The sequence below is a fragment of the Heloderma suspectum genome, chromosome W (genome assembly GCF_057233095.1).
Source record: "Heloderma suspectum isolate Gila_16-S chromosome W, 16-S_ref, whole genome shotgun sequence".
In the NCBI taxonomy this organism is placed as follows: Eukaryota; Metazoa; Chordata; class Lepidosauria; order Squamata; family Helodermatidae; genus Heloderma; species Heloderma suspectum.
The window spans coordinates 63,478,870-63,498,779 of NC_139475.1; the positions used below are offsets into that span (position 1 = coordinate 63,478,870).

The 19,910-nt window shown below is 50.7% G+C and overlaps 1 protein-coding gene across 2 annotated transcripts; it reads right to left on the minus strand.

The window, feature by feature from the left end:
• Positions 1-1,648: 1,648 nt before the first annotated feature.
• Positions 1,649-12,490, minus strand: LOC146334080 (transcription factor JunD-like). Of its 2 annotated transcripts, none has more exons than XM_084825391.1 (2): positions 10,953-12,490; positions 1,649-10,205 (listed from the first exon to the last, which is right to left on the minus strand). In XM_084825391.1, the coding sequence occupies exon 1, from the start codon at positions 12,275-12,277 to the stop codon at positions 11,300-11,302; it is 978 nt and encodes a 325-aa protein (XP_084681517.1). In that variant the 5' UTR covers positions 12,278-12,490; the 3' UTR covers positions 1,649-10,205; positions 10,953-11,299. The 2 variants fall into 2 exon arrangements, with proteins under 2 accessions (XP_084681517.1, XP_084681516.1); XM_084825390.1 differs by having other exon boundaries at positions 10,511-12,490.
• Positions 12,491-19,910: the final 7,420 nt, after the last annotated feature.

The window sequence follows — 19,910 nt, forward strand, 5'->3', positions numbered from 1 at the left end:
GTTGGATATATTGTTTCTTTCTCCCTTGTTTTTCGCTTCCCTTCTTTCCTCAGCGACTTGTAAAGCCTCCTCAGACAGCCACTTGGCTTTCTTGCATTTCTTCTGCTTTGGGATGGATTTCGTTGCTGCCTCCTGAACAATGTTACGGACCTCCGTCCATAGTTCCTCAGGCACTCTGTCTATCAGGTCTAATCCCTGAAATCTATTCCTCACCTCCACTGTATATTCATAAGGGATATGATTTAGGTCATACCTGAATGGTTTAGTGGTTTTCCTTACGTTCTTCAATTTAAGCCGAAATTTTGCAAGAAGCAGCTCATGATCTGAGCCACAGTCCACTCCAGGTCTTGTTTTTACTGACTGTATGGAGCTTCTCCATCTTTGGCTACAAAGTACATAACCAATCTGATTTCAATATTGACCATCTGGTGATGTCCATGTGTAGAGTCGCCTCTTGTGCTGTTGGAAAAGAGTGTTTGCTATGATCAGCGTGTTCTCTTGGCAGAACTCTATTAGCCTTTGTCCTGCTTCATTTTGTACACCAAGGCCATGCTTGCCTGTTATCCCGGTGATTTCTTGACTACCTACTTTGGCATTCCAATCCCCTATGATGAAAAGGACATCTTTTTTGTGTGTTAGTTCTAGAAGGTGTTGTAGGTCTTCATAGAACCGATCTGTCAAGGGCTCCTTGGAGGTCTCTCTCTGTCTAAACCAGTAGCCAAGTCCAGACACAGACAAAGGGATTCCTTTCAAAGCTTTATTCTTCTTTTACACTTAACAACTCTACCATTTGCAACTAGATCTGAGCAGCACAGTACCTATGCCCTAAGTTGGAACAGTTGGTCCCCATTTGAAAGGGAATTATTGGCAGACCCCTGAACTTAAGGACTAGGGAGAGTCCCTCCCCTTTTCCCTTGGAGGCTCTGGGCGCAGCCGTTGTTTGCGCGCCAACCTGGCACTTCGCCTCCTTTCTGCGCCCTCCATCTGGCGCCGCTCTCTGCATCTGCGTCGCGCATCCACTAAGTCTGCTATCTGTGCTCGGTCACTCCCTGGACTGCTAACTAAACTAGGAATGCTGGTGGGAGGAATCTCCGTCAGCTGTTGGTCCTGGGAAAGAGGAGCGCGCTCCTCTCCCAGGAGCGACTGCTCTTCCTCAGAATCAGAACTACTCTGGGATTCTATGGGCTCAGTGTCCACCCTGACACAATCAACCTCAGCTTCTTCGGCCTCAGTGGTTGGGGCATAGACTTGAATTACTGTGATGTTGAATGGTTTGCCTTGGATTCGTACTGAGATCATTCTGTCGTTTTTGAGATTGTACCCCAGTACTGCTTTTCCCACCCTTTTGTTGACTATGAGTGCTACTCCATTTCTTCTAAGGGATTCTTGCCCACAGTAGTAGATATAATGGTCACTGAATTAAATTCGCCCATGCTTTTAGTTCGCTGATTCCCAAGATGTCAATGTTCAGTCTTGCCATCTCATGTTTGACCACCTCCAGCTTACCTTGATTCATTGATCTGACATTCCAGGTTCCTAAACAATACTGTTCTTTACAGCATCAGATTTTCTTTTCACCACCAGACACATCCACAGCTGAGTGTCCTTTCGGCTTTGGCCCAGCCGCTTCACTCTTTCTGGCGCTACTTGGAAATTCCCTCTGCTCTTCCCCAGTAGTATATTGGACACCTTCCAACCTGAGGGGCTCATCTTCCGGCGTCATCTCTTTTAGCCTTGGGATACATTCCATGGGGGGTTTTTGGCAGGAATACTGGAGTGGGTTGCCATTTCCTTCTCCAGTGGACCACATTTTGTCAGAACTGTCCGCCATGACCTGTCCGTCTTGGGTGGCCCTGCACGGCATAGCTTATAGCTTCACTGAGTTACGCAAGCCCCTTCGCCACAAGGCAGTGATCCATGAAGGAGTGTGCTGGAAATTCCCTCCACATTATTTTCAACCATTCTCATTTAATTTGATAGACAAAAAAATTGCTTTCAAAAAGAAATTCGAAGGAGCAGACATTTTGGAGAAATTCTCATGGGTCGGGTTCAGGGTTCTGGTGCTTCCCTTACTTAAGAGGTGGGTGAGGAGTGCGCACGAGCACTCTGTCTTTCATTGCACAGCCATCTCTCTGTGCTGTGTTCAAGACAAGACATATCCACATCACCCCTAAGAAACATAATGTTTGGAAGATCCTGGCAAGGGAGCGGAGTCCCAAAGAATGACTAGCGTTGATCCAAAATTTCTCAGAAGACATTTTTCTCAGACAAGTCCTGAGAGTTATCTTTTCTAACCTGCCCTAGAAATAAAAGGCGACTTTGCAGAAGTTCCTGCAATGTTCTTCCACATTTTGGGTGGGTTTTGTCTTCCTTCCACCCCTCCACCACGCCCCGGAACAATGCTAGGTATGGGAAATTGTGCAAAAAACAAAACCCCTTAGGAAAAAAGAAAAGTTGTGCCATAACCCTTGCCAGTGGTGAGCCCAACCTGGAAGAAACTGTTGGAGAATTTCTCCTCCAACTGGAGAAAAGCAGTGAAATGTTCCCCCCAATTTCTCTGCTCATGAAGAGCGTGGAGAATTTTGAGGGGTCATTTGTGCACAGCTCTAGTCCATCTCTCTCAAGAAGGCTCTTTCTTTCTTGGAGAGGACGTATATTAGCATTTCTTACGATGGCACCATCTTTTTTCTCTCCCATTTTTTTTATTGTGGGTTTTAACAAAGCAAAACAAATGAAAGACATAAAAAAACCAAAAAAATTAAAAATATAACAACGTATTCTAAAATCCTCTGTTTCAAATATCAGTCACTCTTATGACAGTCATAGACCAGCAAGTCAGTTTCAAATATTATAATATTCTAGGAAGAAAAATAGAGAAATAGGTTGCACGTAAACTTCAGTAAAAGCAGACCAGATATCCACATATACTGTAAGTCCATCTGCAAGTTACGCCTATATGCCACTCTTTCAAGAGTTGCTGGCGTTGTTAAGTCTTCAGTCCATTGCGTTATATAGGTGGTGAGCTTTTATCCTTCCAGTATTGTAGTATCAGTCTTGTAGCAACCAAAAGGTCACTGCCCCATCTTGTGTATAGTGGCTTCTGCCCCTAGGAGCTTACATTCTAACATCCCACACAGGGAGATAGATAGCATGTGGAAGGAACCTGTGCTCATCCCAAACAAGCAACAAATGGATCCCTGCCTGCTTTGAAGCTTCTGGTGCAGTCGGTTTTGTTCTCAGCACTTTTATCATTTGCCGTTGTGGCATTTGTAAGCTGCCTGGCCTGAATTTTAGAAAGGCAGACTAGACATCCTGTAAACAAAACAAAATGAAAACTGAGCAACCAGAAAAGTATCTCAAAGTTTCTGCACTCGAGTGCTTTTAATTTTATGTTTACTGCATCATTACATTTTTTCTAAGCCATCCTGGGGAAGTTTTGGGGTTTTTTGTTTCGGAAGGATGGGACATAAAAGACAAAGAAAGAAACCATCCCTGTATAAAAGTTAGTGGCACATTCAACTTTGAGGGAACGAAGGAGAGATCTGAAGGTGGAAACTGAGCACAATTGTTTAAATGGATTTTATACTGTTTAAATTGATTTTATCTGCACGCTGCCCTGAGATCTTAATGATATAGGGTGGGATACAAATGTTTGAAAGAAAGAACAAACGAACTGCTTTTCCCCCCTCTTCCCTCCCAACCCCTTTTCCTTTTGTGTGGTGTCTTTTAGACTGTAAACCTGAGGTCAGGGACCGACTGGTGATTAAGCTTTGTAAGCCATTCCCAGAGATTCTCTTTGGCTGAAGAGCGGCACAAAAATGCTGTAAATATTTCACCTGTTCCGGGTTTAAATCCGCTATGGTTTCATTGCTCAGATAGATTGCTCCTGCTGCTAGCTGTTCTACACACGTGTGGGGGGAAGAGGCTCACTGGCGGCTGTTGCTGTCCAATCAGATGTGGCCAGCCAGTCACATGCCTCCAGGTTGTCCCCCCTCGCTGCAATTTAAGATCTCAGATGAATTTTAAGGCAACCTGTTACGGCAAATCTGAAACACAAAGTTTTATTTCTAGCAGGAATGCCAAAACCCATTCAGCCCAATAGAATTTTGGAGAGGCTTTTGCAGGCCACATCCCAGTGGTGGGCCAGGTTAAAGGCCAAAGGGGCGGTTCCCAAAACAAAAGGGTGCGGCCAGAACCCCTACATATTTGCGCTTAAAGCTCTTGCTGCCAGTTACTGAGCTTTTGGAGCGGCATTTCAGGCTTTTAGAGTGGGGTGGAAAACAGAAAAGCGGGGGGGGGAATAAAATGGTCCCCGCAGGATGGACTTTTGCAGACAAGGAGGCAAACTCCAGCACACAACATCTGTAAATGTGCATGTTTGGGGGAAAATTAAATATGCAGATAACCCACCACCCCCCATTTTCCAAACCATTACAGGGAGGCCATTGAAGTGCTGAACGAAGTCAGTAACGGACTGGATGAGGGCAAGAAATGTCATCCTGGCAAGCCATCAGGAACATGTCCCGCAGTGACGGAGTGGTTTTGATGTGCATGCGCTCACCACGATAGCCTCTTGAACCACACCACCCAAGAAGAGCAAAAGAACTATGGAAGCTCTGTTGATCCAGATCCAGTTTTCATCTCCAGCAGGAGCAGGACTTTTACCAAGGAAGGGGGGCTGAGGGAAGTCTGTGGGGGGTGGCAGGTAGGGATGTACAGAAGTCATTTACCTTTTCAAAGGGTGACATTTGAGGTGGGGGGGAGGTGCTCCATCCCTCCCCCTGAAATTCTCTCCAGCCAGCTCCGCTCCACACAGATTCCGCAGAGCTGCTAGCCGGGGCCGCCCACAGCCAGACATCTGGCCTCTGGGCAGCCTGCAGGGACACAAATGGCGGCTGCCATTTGCGTCCCTGTATTTTGCCGTGATAGGCTACGTAAATATTTACGTAGCCTATCACAGGGGGGGGAGCAAACAGCAAACGCAAATGGCATCCCTGCGTTAGCCGTGATAGGCTACGTAAGTATTTACATAGCCTATCATGGCTATATGGAAGAAGCGAATGGTGGCCGCAGATGTGGCCGCCATTCGCAAGTCAGCACAGACGGCAGCAGGTAGGTGCTCCGTTCCAGGCCCATTTCCCAGGGTGGGGGGGAGGGGGGCTTCATTCCGCCACGGATTTTGGGGGGCTGAATGCACTGGCATTTGGCCTCACCAAGATCCATGGCAGAATTCTCTGACATCCCTAGTGGCAGGTGACAGCCTCCCTGCTAATAAAAAAAGTCCCAGGGCTTAAACCCCATGAGCCCTGGTGCTACAACACCACTGATGGTCCATAGAACAGCTCCATCACAGGATGTCATTTGACTAGCTTTGGCTGCTGTGCCAGCTATGGCCATTTCTGGAGAAGGTAACTCCAGCTGCCTGGCACATGCCTTATGTCATGTCTACACTACTGCACTGCATTCTATGGTGGGGCTGCCCTTGAAGAGGATCCCGCTGTAGCCAACAGTTCAAGTTGAGGCTGGAACCTGATGTCTTCCCCATGTGCTAGATTGCAACTCCCATCTTGGCCCTGATGTATTTTGTTTTGTACCTGCCTGGACCCTAAGATCATCCTCAGCAGTCCTTCTCTGGGACCCCCTGCCAAAGGAAGTGAGGTGGGTGACTGCCAGGAAGAGGGCCTTTTCTGCTGTGGCTCCCTAGCTGTGGAATGAGCTCCCTAGAGAGGCTCACCTGGCACCTGCGTTGTATCCCTTCTGGCTCCAGCTGAAGACCTTTTTATTCTCCCAGTATTTTAGCTCCCTAACCTTTTAGCTTTGGTGTTTTAAATCTCTGCATTGCTGCAAAGTTTTATTTGTATTGTTATACTGTGGTTTTAATACTTTCATATTTTATATCATTTTATCCAGCACTTTTGGGTTTTAATTTTTATGAACCGCCCAGAGAGCTTTGGCTGTCAGGTGGTATAGAAACGAAATAGATAGATAGATAAAATTTATCTATCTATCTATCTATCTATCTATCTATCTATCTATCTATCTATCTATCTAGGGGTTGTTGTCATCATTGTGGCATTTCTACTGCATTTCTATTTCCCCCCTTTTTGTCTTCAGGATGATTTTTGTTTACTGCAGGAGTGGGGAAACTTTAGCCCTCCTGATGTTGCTGGACTGTCTCCCATCAATCTTGGCCACCATGGCTGATGGCAAAGGATGGTGAGAGTTGTAGTCCTGCAACTGGACTAATGTTCATCGTTCCCTGTATTGCCACTGGGATTTTTGCAGAGTGATTTTTTGCTTTGCCTTTTAAATTCGTATACTGGGTTTTGACAGCATTTTGGGAGATTTTTCTACAATTTGTAAAGGTGCAATCCTATGCATGTTTAGACGGAAAAGATGTCCTACAGCTCCCAACATGCCCCTGACCAGGGCATGCTGAGAGTTGCTGGACTTTCTCTGTCTAAACATGCATAGGATCGCACCCTAAGCCACTCTGAAGGCCTTTTGGGGGGATAGAAAAGCTGCCTGGAAATATCAAAAAAACAGTGTGGTGGTGGTGGTTTCAAGACTAACACATTTATTTTGGCAGATGCTTTCAGGCCAGAATTAATTTGTTAAGTCTGTAAGGTGTTACAAGACTCTGCCGGTTTTGCTGCAAGGGACCAACCCTCTAAAAGCACAGTGCTACACAGTCAAAATGGAGAGGTCCCCGCTTTCAAAGCACTCACACTCACAGACAAGTGAGAGGAGGACAAGTGGAGGAAATGTGGCAGGGTTTAAAAGCCTCCTGTTGAGCTAGGGAAGCGCCCCAGAGTCATCAGGCAGAAAGATATTTTTTTAAATTAAGCATTTTTTATATTGTACAGGATTCAAAAAACTGCAGGGGGCGTTTCAGGAGAGGCATTCCACTCCATCGCAGGAGAGATTGCCTCTTTAGACAGCTTGCGCCACCAATGAAGCACAAAGAAACAGAGGGACAAGTGGCTGAAACCATCATCCTGTTCGAGTGTGCAGGAGACAGACTGAACCCATTAGTTCTGAGTGCAATCCTATGCATATTTAGGCAGAAAAAGGTCCTACAGTTCCCATAATGGCTGGGGAGTGCTGAGAGTTGTAGGGCTTTCTTCTGTCTAAACATGCATAGGATTGTGCCCTGAATGTCATAGAAATTGACTGACTGACCAGGGGCCTTTTTTCACACACCCCATGGACAACCTTGGGCTCAAACGAGGTTCATGTTCAGAAACAGACCTTGGCTGGATCAGACCAGACATCCGCCCTCTAGCGTCACATTCTGGGTCCAACCCAGATAAGATACCTCTGGAAAGCTCAGGAAGGTGGTTGCCTCGCCCCGCTGCTGATCTTGATTCTAGTACTCAGACTACCATGGCAGTCTGAGCACATGGAAATAGTACGTGGAAATGTGAATAGGCACAGATAATCCTAAAAACCTGAAGCACCTCACTGGATCAGACCACAGTTCTCCCCTAGCCCAGCCTTCCCCAACCTGAGCTGTTGGACTACAACTCCCATTATCCCCCAGTCAGTCCAACACCCCTGGAGGGCAGCAGGCCAGGAGTCTGGGCTGGTCTGTAACAGAGTTGGGCAGAAGGTAGATCCCCAGTTTTGGAGGGACTTCAACTCCCATCAGCCCAACCAATCGTCAGGAATGCTGGGAGTTGAACTACGAAACATCTGGGAATCTAGTTTTTGCTCAGTCCTGGTCTAAAAGAGAAACTCTTCTGTCTTCTGAAGGGCCCCTAAATGATCAAAGATTTAACAGCTATCAATTAAGAGAGCTCACAGGAATGACAGGTTGGAAAAGTTGACCCAAGAACAGGGCTGGGCCACTTACAGCCCTCCAGATGTGTTGGCCTAAAACTCCTGTCCAAAAACATCTAGAGGGGCACAAAATGTCCACCCCTGCCCCAGCAGGAGCACAACAGAACTCAAGAGCACTTGCCAAATTGGATTTTACATTTACATTCCCATTTTGTCCCAAACTGGTTCATTTTAAGGATACCTATGCTTGCTTTTCCAACATCCTGGTCAATTTCCCCACCATCAGCACCAAGAAAAACCCTGTTTAAATTTGGATTGCAGCCCACAAATCCAAACCTGGACAAAACCTGTGCTATTGAGCAGATAGAATTTTGGATCTCAGCTCTAGAGTCAAGTTACTAGTGCTCAGCATTACCTCCTCATGCGTGCCTTAAGATTTTATGCGTTACATTATGTTCTAAACTGGAGCGTTGTTTTTAACTGTCCTGAGCTGCCTAGAACTCTTTGGAAAGAAGAGACGGGATAGACAGGGGTTAAGAGAAATGAAAGTTAATTAACAAAGCCCCTTTGCAAAATGCCCCCCTTCTCTGAAGTACGGAGCCCCTATGGTTGTGGAAAGCTCTCCCTAGGTGACTACCTCAACATTGTTTGGGCATCTTCTTGTTCAAGTAGGTAGTAACATTTTAGGGGTATTACTGAATAGTCTTAAACATCTGAAATGTTTTGTAAAAGCTCACTGTTGATCAAGCTTGTCATATTGTTACGTTAGTCTAGCCTGGTGCCCTCCAGAAATCTTGCAGTCTAACACATCTGGAACGACCCAAGTCAGAGACATCTGCTCCAGTCTCTACTTTGACAGCATTTATTTTATATTTAACCCTTGGATCGTTGTCCCTCTCCCCAGCTCTTTCTTCTCTGTACTGCTGTCGTACCACCTTACGATATCGTTGTATTGTTTCGTTACATTATCAGGCTGTCGTTTTTTGGGTTGACCTAGTTTCCACATTGCTTAGAGGACCTGACCGACTGGCAACTAATAAATGTAAATAGTCACAGAGCTGGAAGAGACTTCCAGGGTCCAATCCGCCTCCCAAACCATCAGTGCAGGAAACAGCCCACCACAAGACCACCAGTACTTGGACATTTTCAGAAATTAATGGGAAACAGATTCAGCGACAGGTGCTGAACCCTCCACGTTCAGGGGCATGTTTTCCTGAGCTGAGGACACAGCATGCAAATGCCTTCATGTGCCTGTTTGCAAGGTTCAAAAGGCATCAACTAAACCAGCCAAGGAGCAGAACTGTTTTGAGGTTCTCTACAATGGCTGGAACAGAGGTAGGGGATGCCATAACCCTCCCTTTGCTGGGACTCATACATCATCCTCAACTGTTGGTCAGAATTCAGCAACGTCCAAAGGGCTGCCAGCTTGCCACTCTGGGACAGGAGGATAAACCGTGGATAAATAACATTTGCTCTGTCCCGGTTGAGCGCACCACAGGCGCTCACAGCTAGCGTGAAGCATCGCCCCCACACCACTTCCTGCTCTAAACCCCTCTTCTGTCACTGCTTGGGGGCCTGATCCTGCTACGCCAGCCTTTTCCCCAGCCTGGTGCCCTCCAGAGGTGTTTCGGCTACAACTCCCAGAATCCCCCAGCCAGCCATTTGCAGGACAAGCAAAGGTAAAGAGGCAAACACGGAAGGTACAGCCTGAGAAACAGGTATGTTTGTGGGACAGGCATCTCCCTATAAAGTTTTGGAGGGGGGGTTGTAAACATATAACCAGCACCCTCTCTAGAGGAGACCATAATGACTGGATCAGACCATGAGCAACAAGGTGACACAGAGAGATGCCAAAGCACAGAAACATGTAGCAAATGGCACACACGCCAATTCCCGAATGAATAAAAACCTCAGAAGAGCCCTGCTGGATCAGACCCAGGGTCCATCTAGTCCAGCATTCTACTCTCCCACTGGCCAACCAGCTGCCCCAATGGAAAACCCACAAGCCGGACAGTAGTGCAACAGCCCCGTCCACCCATGAACTCCAGCAACTGGTGCACATAGGCATGCTGCCTCCAATACTGCACGTAGCATATAGCCATGAGGACTTTGTTGTTGTTGTTGAGTCGTTCAGTCGTGTCCGACTCTTCGTGACCCCATGGACCATAGCACGCCAGGCCTTCCTGTCCTCCGCTCTCTCCCGGAGCGTGCTCAAGTCCATATTCATTGCATCTGTAGCCTTCAATAGCCTTCTCCTCATCCAGGAATTTGTCTAATCCTTTTAAAGCCATCCAAACGGGTGGAGATCACTGTCTTGCAGCAGAGAGTTCCACAGCTTAAGTCTGCCCTGTGTGAAGGAGTCCTTCCTTTGATTGGTCCTGAATTTCCCACCATTCAGCTTCATGGGACAACCCATTTGGGTTCTAGAGTTATGAGAGAGGGAGGAAAATGTCACCCTCTCCACTTTCTCCACACCAGGCATCATTTTATACACCTCAATCACGTCTCACTTCTTTTCTAAGCTAAACAGCCCCAGCTTTTGCAACCTTCCCTCATGGGGGGTAGGGGGGAGTTGCTCCAACCCCCAGATCATTTTAGCTGCCCTTTTCCCAAGGCTACAATACCCTTTTTAAAATGCACTCCCCCCACCCATGTCTAGGAGGTTCAGTTCCTAGGACAGGCACCAGAGGGCATGCCAGGCATACAATTTCAGGTTCAGAGGCCTCACCTTAAAAGAAAGGAGGGCAGAGGGAGAGAAAGACACCACCACCACCCATCCCTTTTGCAAAAAACAGACCAGACTTCTTTTTGTGTGGTTTTTTTTCCAACTCCTGCACAGGATTTTACTGCACCGTGGAATGTGATGAGATAGACAGCTATGGCAAAAAATAAAATGAGAGAAGCCCCCTCTCCCCAAACAAAAGGGCAGGTTCCAATATTAACATAAATACGGTAGAGGAAAGGAAATGGTTCGTGGAAGAGTGTGTTGGGGGGGGGGGGAGACAAAAACGCAGGCTGCCTGGGCGAGGTCCAGGCCAGAGTCTCGGGCCCAATCCCAAAGAATCGGGACCAGCGGTGGGTCGGGGGAGGGGCCGAGAGGCTCCAAAGGACCCCCCCCCTGGGGGGGGGGGTCTGCAATAAGTGTCTGGAGTCGCTTCAAAAACACAGACCTCGATGCAGGGCGCTCGCTCGTCCATCCCCCCACGAGTGTCGTTCCTCTCCGAAGGGGCCCCCCACTTCCCCCGGGCGGGGGTCTCTCCCCTCTCGGGCAGTCTGGGGCACGCGCCCCCCTGAAGTCCTCGCGTGCGCTGTCGAGCGATCCACCTCCCCGCCGCCTGATTTCTGTCCGACGCGGGGGGGGCCACCTTCGCAGCTGAGAGGGAGGGCAGCCCCCCCCTTCCCGGAGGGAGAGGAGCGCCCTCCGCTTCTCCCTCCGCCTCCCCCGGGCCCAGAGCGGGCGCCCGGCCGGGCCGGGCCTTCCCCGCCGTCCAGGGGCCGCATGTCGGGGGAGGGGCGCTCAGTAGGCCGGCACCTGGTGGGGGGGCGGCTGCTGCTGGGGCAGGAGCTGGCAGCCGCTGTTGACGTGGCTGAGCACCTTCTGCTTGAGCTGGGCCACCTGCTCGCGCAGAAGGCTGGCCGTCGAGGCCAGCTCCGTGTTCTGCGTCTTGAGGCTCTTGACCTTCTCCTCCAGGCGCGAGATGCGCTCCAGCTTGCGCCGCCGGCACTTGGAGGCGGCGATGCGGTTGCGCAGCCGCTTGCGCTCGGCCTTGATGCGCTCCTGCGTGTCCATGTCGATAGGCGACAGCGGCGGGCTGCTGTCGCCGAAGCTGGCCACCTCGGGCACGATCTGCGGCTCGTCCTTTAGCGGCGGCGGCGGGTGCAGCCGCGGGTGCGCCTGGAAGGGCCCCTCCGTCGAGTAGGCGCCGGCGAACGTGCTCAGGTTGGCGTACACCGGCGGCTCGACGGGCGCCGGCGGGGCCAGGCTGGCGGCGGGGGGCAACGCGCCCCCGACGGGGCCCTCGCCGCCGCCCAACTGCTGGCTCTGGTTGTGCAGGTCCTCCAGCGCCTTGACGAAGCCGGCGGCAAACTCCTGCTCGTCCGGGGCGGCGCCGCCTCCTGCGGCGCCGCCGCCGCCCTTGGGGTAATGGAACTGGGCGCCGCCGCTGGTCGGCGTGGTGGTCACCAAGCCGTTGGACTGGATGATGAGGCGCTCGAGCTCCGGCGACGCCAGCTTGAGGAGGCCCAGGTCCGGGGAAGCCAGCGGCGCCTGGCCCTGGCCCTCGCCCTGCTGCGCCGCCGAGGCGCCGCCGTGGCCGCCCCCGGGGGGCGCCTTCAGCTCGCCCAGCGCCAGGGTGAGCGCGTCTTTCTTCATCATGCCGCCGTCGGGGAAGGGCTGCGCCAGGGCGCCGCTGGGGTTGCTTGCGGGGGAAGGGGCCGCTGCCGCCGCCGCCGCCAAGGCGATCAACACATCGTCGTGGTAGAACGGAATTTCCATCCTCCTCCCCCCGCGGGAGGCGGCGCGGCGAGGGACGGCCCCCGGCGGGGCGCGCGCCGGAGCTTTGGAGAGGGCGCGGGGGTCCTCGTTGTGCGCCCGCTGCGCAGAGCCTCGAGGCGTCGGGAGGGGGCGCGGAGGGCTACGCACCGACGGCCGCCGCCAAATCCGTGCCGCGCTTGCTTTGGGGCTGCCTCCACGCTTGTTTCCTGCGCTCGCCTGCCCGAGAGCCGCTTCTTTATACCCTCCGACGGCCCGATGAGCTCACCGCTCGTGCCTCCCATTGGCTGCCGATGACGTCTGGGAAGGCGGGGGGGGGGACAAAAAAAAAGAAAGCTGCTTTGCACGGGGGGCGGGGCAATGTGTGTGGGCTACTCCCCCAGCCCCCCTCTGGGGCGCCCCCGTCGTCGGGGTGACCGGCTCCGTAAACTGCACACAACAGCGCGCGGCCTCTCGGGCTGATGTCATCGAGGGGAGGGGAACTTGGGGTGCGGGGAGCTCGCTGCTGCTTATAAAGACAGAGCAGCGGCTCCCCGCCATCCGCCGCCGCCGCCACTGCTCCTCCTCCTGTCTGGTGAAAAAATCTTTTTTTTTGCAGGGTGATCAAGTCAGCCGCAGCAGGAGGCGAGAGGAGGAGCAGAAGGAAAAGGCGAGCTCTCGAGGAGCTTACAGAGTGGGAGTGGGGGATGGAGCGGATGGGGCAGTGCGCTGCTGCTGCTAGAAATAGCGAAACAGTTCCTCCCCCTCCTCCCTGAAGAAAAAAACATCGTTTTCTTGCAGGAGGAGAAAGGAGGAGCAGAAGGAAAAGGCGAACTCTCTGCCCCGAGGAGCTTACAGAGCAGGAGTGGGGAATGTTGTGGCGGGGAGGGGAGCTTGCGGCTAAAGACACAGATGCAGCTCCTCTTCCCACCCCTGAGAAAAAATGATATATATTTATTTTTATATATATATATATATATAAATAAAAATAAACTATCAAGTTCTCAGCAGCAGGAGGTGAAAGGAAAAAGGGAAGGTCTCTGCCCTTGAGGAGCTTACAGAGCAGGAGTGGGGAATGTTGTGGGGGGGAGGGGAGCTTGCAGCTAAAGACACAGATGCAGCTCCTCTTCCCACCCCTGAGAAAAAATGATATATATTTATATATATATATATATATATATATATATATATATATATATAAATAAATAAAAATAAACGATCAAGTTCTCGGCAGCAGGAGGTGAAAGGAAAAAGGGAAGGTCTCTGCCCTCGAGGAGCTTACAGAGCAGGAGTGTGTGCATGGGGCTTCCAGGTGTGGTTGAACTGCAAGTCCCATCAGCTCTGGCCAGCTGAAGCTGATAGTGAAGGATGATGGGAGTTGCAGTCCAGCAACTGCCAGAGGGGGGGTTGCTCTTGTTTATTCGGTCAGTCGCTTCCGACTCCTCGTGACTTCACGGACCAGCCCACGCCAGAGCTTCCTGTCGGCCGTCGCCACCCCCAGCTCCCCCGAGGTCGAGTCCGTCACCTCCAGAATGTCATCCATCCACCTTGCCCTTGGTCGGGCCCTCTTCCTTTGGCCTTCCACTGTCCCTGGCACCAGCACCTTCTCCAGGGTGTCCTGTCTTCTCATGATGTGGCCAAAGTACTGCAGTTTTGCCTTTAATATCCTTCCCTCAAGTGATATCATTATTTCTCTCCCCCACCCCCAATTCCAGACTGGTGTTCTGAGCACAGGGAGAGAACAGCCAAAGGTGGGGCCCTCCAAAGGAATGTTTGAACTGCGGCTACTTATGTGTTTGTTTGTTTGCTGGGTTCTTGTGGGGGGTTTTGCTATTTGTGGCTCACGCCAGCTTCCCTCCAGATGCGTTGGACTGCAACTCCCATCACACCGACACTTGGGAGCTGTAGTCCAACACATCTGGGCTGGCAGAGGCCAGCTCCTGTATTTGATTCATTATTTCGGGCATGCTGAACATTCGCCATCCAAGGGGCACAGAGATAACCCCCATTGCACCAAATCCTGCACCCAGGGTGGGGTGGGGGAACCAGTTGCCCTCCGGAGGTTGTGGCACTCCAACTCCCATCTGCCCCAACCTGTGACCAAGGATGATGGACATTGTTGTCCAGCAAGGTCAGGAGGACGGGAGGTTCCCTGCTCCCGCAGGGTGGGGGAGCAACTTCACACGAGCCCCCCCACCCCACTTCAAAGAATTTCCCTCCCATTGACTCCAGTGGAAGAAAAATGGGGAATGTGGCTTGCTGGGCGCTCTACCAAAATAGCAAGGGGGTGGATCCCATGGGTTTGGGTTGGTCCATGCAGGGGCCAGGAGATTGGTCCATGCTGCTCTCCTTCTGATTGGCTCAGGGCTTCAGGAGGGGGGCGTGGGGAGGGGAGCCCTGCCTGCCTTTCCTAGTGTGGCATGACACCCTGCAGTCAAGCTGGGGGCACCCCTGGCAGGGTGGACCTCAGCTGCTTTACCCTGCTAGGGCCTGTGTGCTCCCGACATACATGACTCAGTTGGGGGGGGGACACAAATTCCCCCCTCCATGAGTAATTCCTGTCTGCTGCTGCAGCTGTATGGTTAGGAAATGCTTTGCAGCATCTGCAGCTTGGGTTCAAATCCAGAAGTTCCCTCTTGGGCAAGCATGCAAAATGTTAGTGGGGCTGTTCCCCCGACCCTGACCCCCGGTGGGAGTCAACCCCCCCCCCCGACCCTGACCCCCGGTGGGAGTCAACCCCCCCCCCCCCGTTCTCTTGCTTCCTCAACCCAACTCTTGGGACATGAGGCACCAGCATATATCTGGGGCCTCCCTTTTCTTTTGGGGCTGCTTGGCAAAAGCATCTCCCCTCCCCCCCGGGTGGGTCTCAGACCCTTGGCCCAGCAAGGGCTGTGTCCGCCCTGCAGGCCTCAGGCCCAGGGAGCTAAATGGCAGCCATACGGTGCCTTTTCTCCTCCCCTCAGTGTGTGTTGTGCACAAACAGTGTTTGTGGGGGAACATGAGATTCCCCCACCTGCCAGGAGGGTGCATATTTATTTAGGTAAAGTCTTTTGATCCTGTTCCTCAGCCCCCAAAGTGCCTGACGTGCCATCAATAAAAACATGACGGCTCCCCAGACCCAGCAGGCTTGCCATCTAAAAAGACATGACACATAAGGAAGAAGGGATGAGGAAGGAAGAGGAAAACCAAAGATAAGTCTTTCAGCAGGCCTGCTGCAATGACCCTGCTTAGGGCTGCATTTGCTATTCCCTCCCTTTTGCAAGGAGGCCAAGGCAGCATCTGCGGCTGCCCTCCTCCCTGGGTCAATCCGCACAACGCCCCTGTGAGGTAGGCCAAGCTGAGAGTCAGCAGAGAAATTTGGGGCAGAGAAATTGCGGGGACCATTTCACCACATTTCTCCACTGGGAGGAGAGATTCTCCAACCATTTCTCAGAGGCCGGGCTTACCATGGCGAAGGGTTGTAGCACAGCTTTCTTTTTCCTGAGGGTTTCTTTTTTTGCCATTTGCAAAAGGCAACAGCGGCAACCATGTTCGCAGCCTGGACACCATTTAGCGTTTTCCACAATACCCCGTAACTAGCATCATTATGGGGGGTGGGGCGGAAGCAAAGGTGAAACCCACCCACAACTGGGGAAGAAAAATTTTGGGAACTTCTTCAATGGGGCCCTTTATTTCTAAAGGTGGGGGGAGGTAAGAAAAATCTCTGGACTTTTCTGAGAAAAATGTCTTCTGAGAACTTTTGGCTGACCCTAACCCATGAGAATTTCTCCAAAGTTTCTTCTTCACCCTTTTCGAAAGCCATTTCTTTTCTATGACATTGAATGAGAATGGGGGGAAAGAATGTGGAAGAAAATTTCAGCAAAGCAGTACTTAAAATTATGTCAATATCAGAAAGACGCTCTTAGACCTGGAGGTCCCCAAAGGCATTCTGGGGCCTCCCTTGATGGGGTCAAACAAAGGAACTTGCCAAGATCCAATCTGGGTTTTTGTTTTGTTTTTAAATATCTGGCCAAGGTTGGCTTGCCAACTTATCAGCAGGCTGTCACTGCTGTCCATTAAATAGCAGCATCAAGTTGCAGACACTGATGGGATTATTGTGTTGTTCTGCCGTGGAACCTCACCTCCTGAATTCCACAGTACCATCGCTACTAAAGAACAGTCAGTTGGCACCTGTAGTCTTCTGGTGATCTCCCTCAGCTACCCACCTGCCTTCCGAGATCCAGCACACATTGTCCACTTGCTGCGAAGCGGCCTTTACATCCATAAGGGCTAGAAACTTGGCTTTTAAATGAAGGTTTGGAACAGAAGGTTTCCAGGGGGTCTAGGATCCAGTTAGGCCTTTCCTAACTTCCAGGGGGGCTTTCTGATGTATTGGACTGGAACACCCATCATTCTCAGCCAGCATGCAGGGTCAGAATGATAGGACTTGTAGTCCAGTACATTGGGAGGGCACCTGGTTGCGGGAGGATGCATTTAGCTATGATGACTAATCATCCATGAATTTGTCTCATCCCAAGCATGGGATTCCAGAGGGCATGTTCCTGGTGGTTCCATGTGGACCTATGACCTGGTTGGAGTCCACCAGGAAAAGAGCCGTGGTGGCCCCCTTCCTGTGGAATTCCCTGCCTCTGGAGGTCAGGCAGGTGCCAACATTGTGTTCCTTCTGGTGTTATTTCGAGAGGCCTTCCTCGAATGACCAGCTGCAGTTTATTAAATTTGGCCTTATTGGAATTTGTCTTTTTAAAACTTCTTAACTGTTTAACCTGATGTTTCATTCATTTTTTTCTTGCTGTTCACCACTCCAAAATCTTTTGATGTGGAGCGGTATATAAATATTATAAATCAATAAATAAATTCCCTCCCAAAAGAGGTTAGACGAGCATTGTCCCAGTGGTTTTTTCAGCTGGCGGTAAACACACACACACACACACACACACACACACACACTTTCATTCCTTCTGGCCTTCTGGGCACCCAAAACTTTACCTCTCTGTCTTTTGGATGTGCCTTTAGTTCTGCTTAGGCTTGTTTTCGTGACTCCACTTTTTTCATTGTGCCATAAATTGTTGGGGGGGGGGAGTTGGGGACAAAGGGGGTCTGGAAATCTCTTTTCTGGCAAGCAAACAGATAAAACCTTCCTTGATTTTCAAGGCATTTTAATCATTCTCATCCCATCTGTCACCAGCAAAATCCCCCAAGTGAAGGAGTCTTTTCATTGGCGCATCCTGAATGTGCCAGACTTTTGCCTCCTAGCTGAGGGCAGGAGTGACGATGAAGGCCTTTGCTGGACCTTTTTGATCCTTCCCAGCCATCTGCTGTCCTGGATTCCCAGGAGAGATTTTGGGAAGACAAAGAACCAAAGGCCAGGGAGTGCATGGCGCATTTCCCCAGAGGGCCAGCTGCCGTGCTCTGGATCGACAAAGAGAAGCTGTCTTTTTGGCGGTGTGGCTAATCTCTCCAGGAAAAATCCCTCCAAGAAAGTCCAAGCAAGATCCCAGAGGAGACTGTCGGACTGTTTGGGCACCCTGCCACAGACCCCTGAACCTAGGAGAGGCCGAGCAGGCACACCGAGACAATTGCACACTGCCCGGGCCTCTTTCAGCACCAGGGCTGGCTGTTGTTTTGGGGATGTTCTCGAGGGCCGCATTCCATTAGTGGGCAGAGCCAAGGGCCAAAGGGGGCAGAGCAAAAGGCAGCAGGGCCCCAAATCCCAGCTTATTGTTGCTTGGCTTGACTATGGAAGCTCTAACTGCCAGTAACTAAGGGTTAGGAGAGGCATTTCAACCTTTAGAATGGGAATGAGCACATAATCGCTGGAAAATCACCAAGCGGTCAGCGAAAGGGGGCAAGGTATAGGGAAGGGGGCATGCGATGACCCCTTTTTCTGAGGATGCCTCCGGATCCGTTTGGCATGACGCAAGGCCTGCGTGATCCCCACTCCTGTCTTGTACACCATCTCGATGGTGTCCTTGGTCTCTTCCTAAATGCTCTTTCACCGCATTTAGATCTTGGAATTGTTGTAAATCACAAGCTGAATATGAGCCAACAATGTGATGCAGCTGCAAAAAAGGCAAATGCTATTTTGGGCTGCATTAATAGAAGCAAAACTTCCAAATCTCGTGAAGTACCAGTTCCCCTCTACTCAGCACTGGTTAGGCCTTATCTGGAGTACTGTGTCCAGTTCTGGGCGCCACACTTTAAGAAGTCCTCTTCAAGGACTTGAAAGGCTGTCACAGACAGGAAGGCCAGGATCTCTTCTCCATCATCCCAGAGTGCAGGACACAGAATCATGGGCTCAAGCTACAGGAAGCCAGATTCCGGCTGAACATCTGGAAAAACGTCCTGACTGTTTGAGTAATACAACAATGGAACCCATTGCCGGGGGGGGGGGGGGGGCTCTCCCACACTGGAGGAATCAAGATAAGGCTGGATAGCCACCTGTCAAGGATGCTTTGACTTGGATTCCTGCACTGAGCAGGGGGTTGGGCTGGATAGTCTTAGAGGCCCCTTCCAACCCTACTATTCTATGATTCTAGATCTAACTTCAGGACCTGGTGAATTTGCAATGAAGACTCCAATGCCTGAATTGGCTTTCATCCTCCCACTGGATCCCCATTCATTTCATGTTGCATCCTTTAGATTGTCAGCAGATAATGTTTATTTATTTATTTCATTTATATCCCACCTTTCTTCCATTGGGGAACTCAAGGTGGCTACATGTGGTTCCCAGGGGGCCTCCCCTCCAAGCACTGACCAGACCCAGACCTGCTTAGCTTCAGCAAGGTGGCATCCTCATGTGCCTTCAGACCGGACCATGTTTTCTTTCTGGGCTTTGTACTCTGCTCCGGGAGTCTTTTGGGGTGAAAGGCGGGATAGAAATGCAATTAATAACATAAATAAAAATAATCCATCAAGAATTTAAAAATGTCAACAGAGCCTCCAACAAAGGACATTGCTGAAATGTAGAAGGGACTTGTTAGTTTTTCACTGCTTCTCTGAGCATGTGCAGGGTGCCTCTTCCTGAGTGACCTCCACAGATATGACTGCTGGGGTATACATCTGTTGATGTATTTTATCTTTACCTCACTCATATTCATATTTATCTATCTATCTATCTATCTATCTCTATCTATCTATCTATCTATCTATATTCAAGATTACCATTGCACTGCAGTTGTCCTTAGAGCTGGAGTTGCCAACTTTTTCCTATTTCTTTTTTTCTGTCAAGCATCCCTTTGCTTTTCCGACAGGTAGAAATCAGACTGGATGTTCACTGGGGCGGAGGGGTGTTTGGCACTTGCAGCCAGAAAAAGAGTTGGTAACCTTGCTGGAGAAGAAAGGAACACAACAAACCATGCAACTTCTTGCACCGGGGAGAGATTTAAATCGAAAGCAAGGCTGGCTGTGGCACAGCGGGTTTCCGACCCAGCCCTGGCATGGGTGTATGCGCCTTGGCAGTGTGCTGCCCGCTGACTCACCAACTTGGCATGGCATGTGCTGGGAGGTGGGGAGAGGGAGGCCTGTCTTTCTCTTGGGCGTACAGGAGCAGCTGGGGCTGGAGTGTGCTCTCCTAGCCCCATCGAGGTCAGACTCTACCACACACAGGCCTCTCAGCCAAAGGGACCATGTGTGCACTTTTTAACTCTTTGCTGGCTGG

Bases quoted from the DNA above. Each gene is read 5' to 3' on its own strand.
- LOC146334080 (XM_084825391.1), bottom strand. From the start codon at position 12,277: ATGGAAATTCCGTTCTACCACGACGATGTGTTGATCGCCTTGGCGGCG.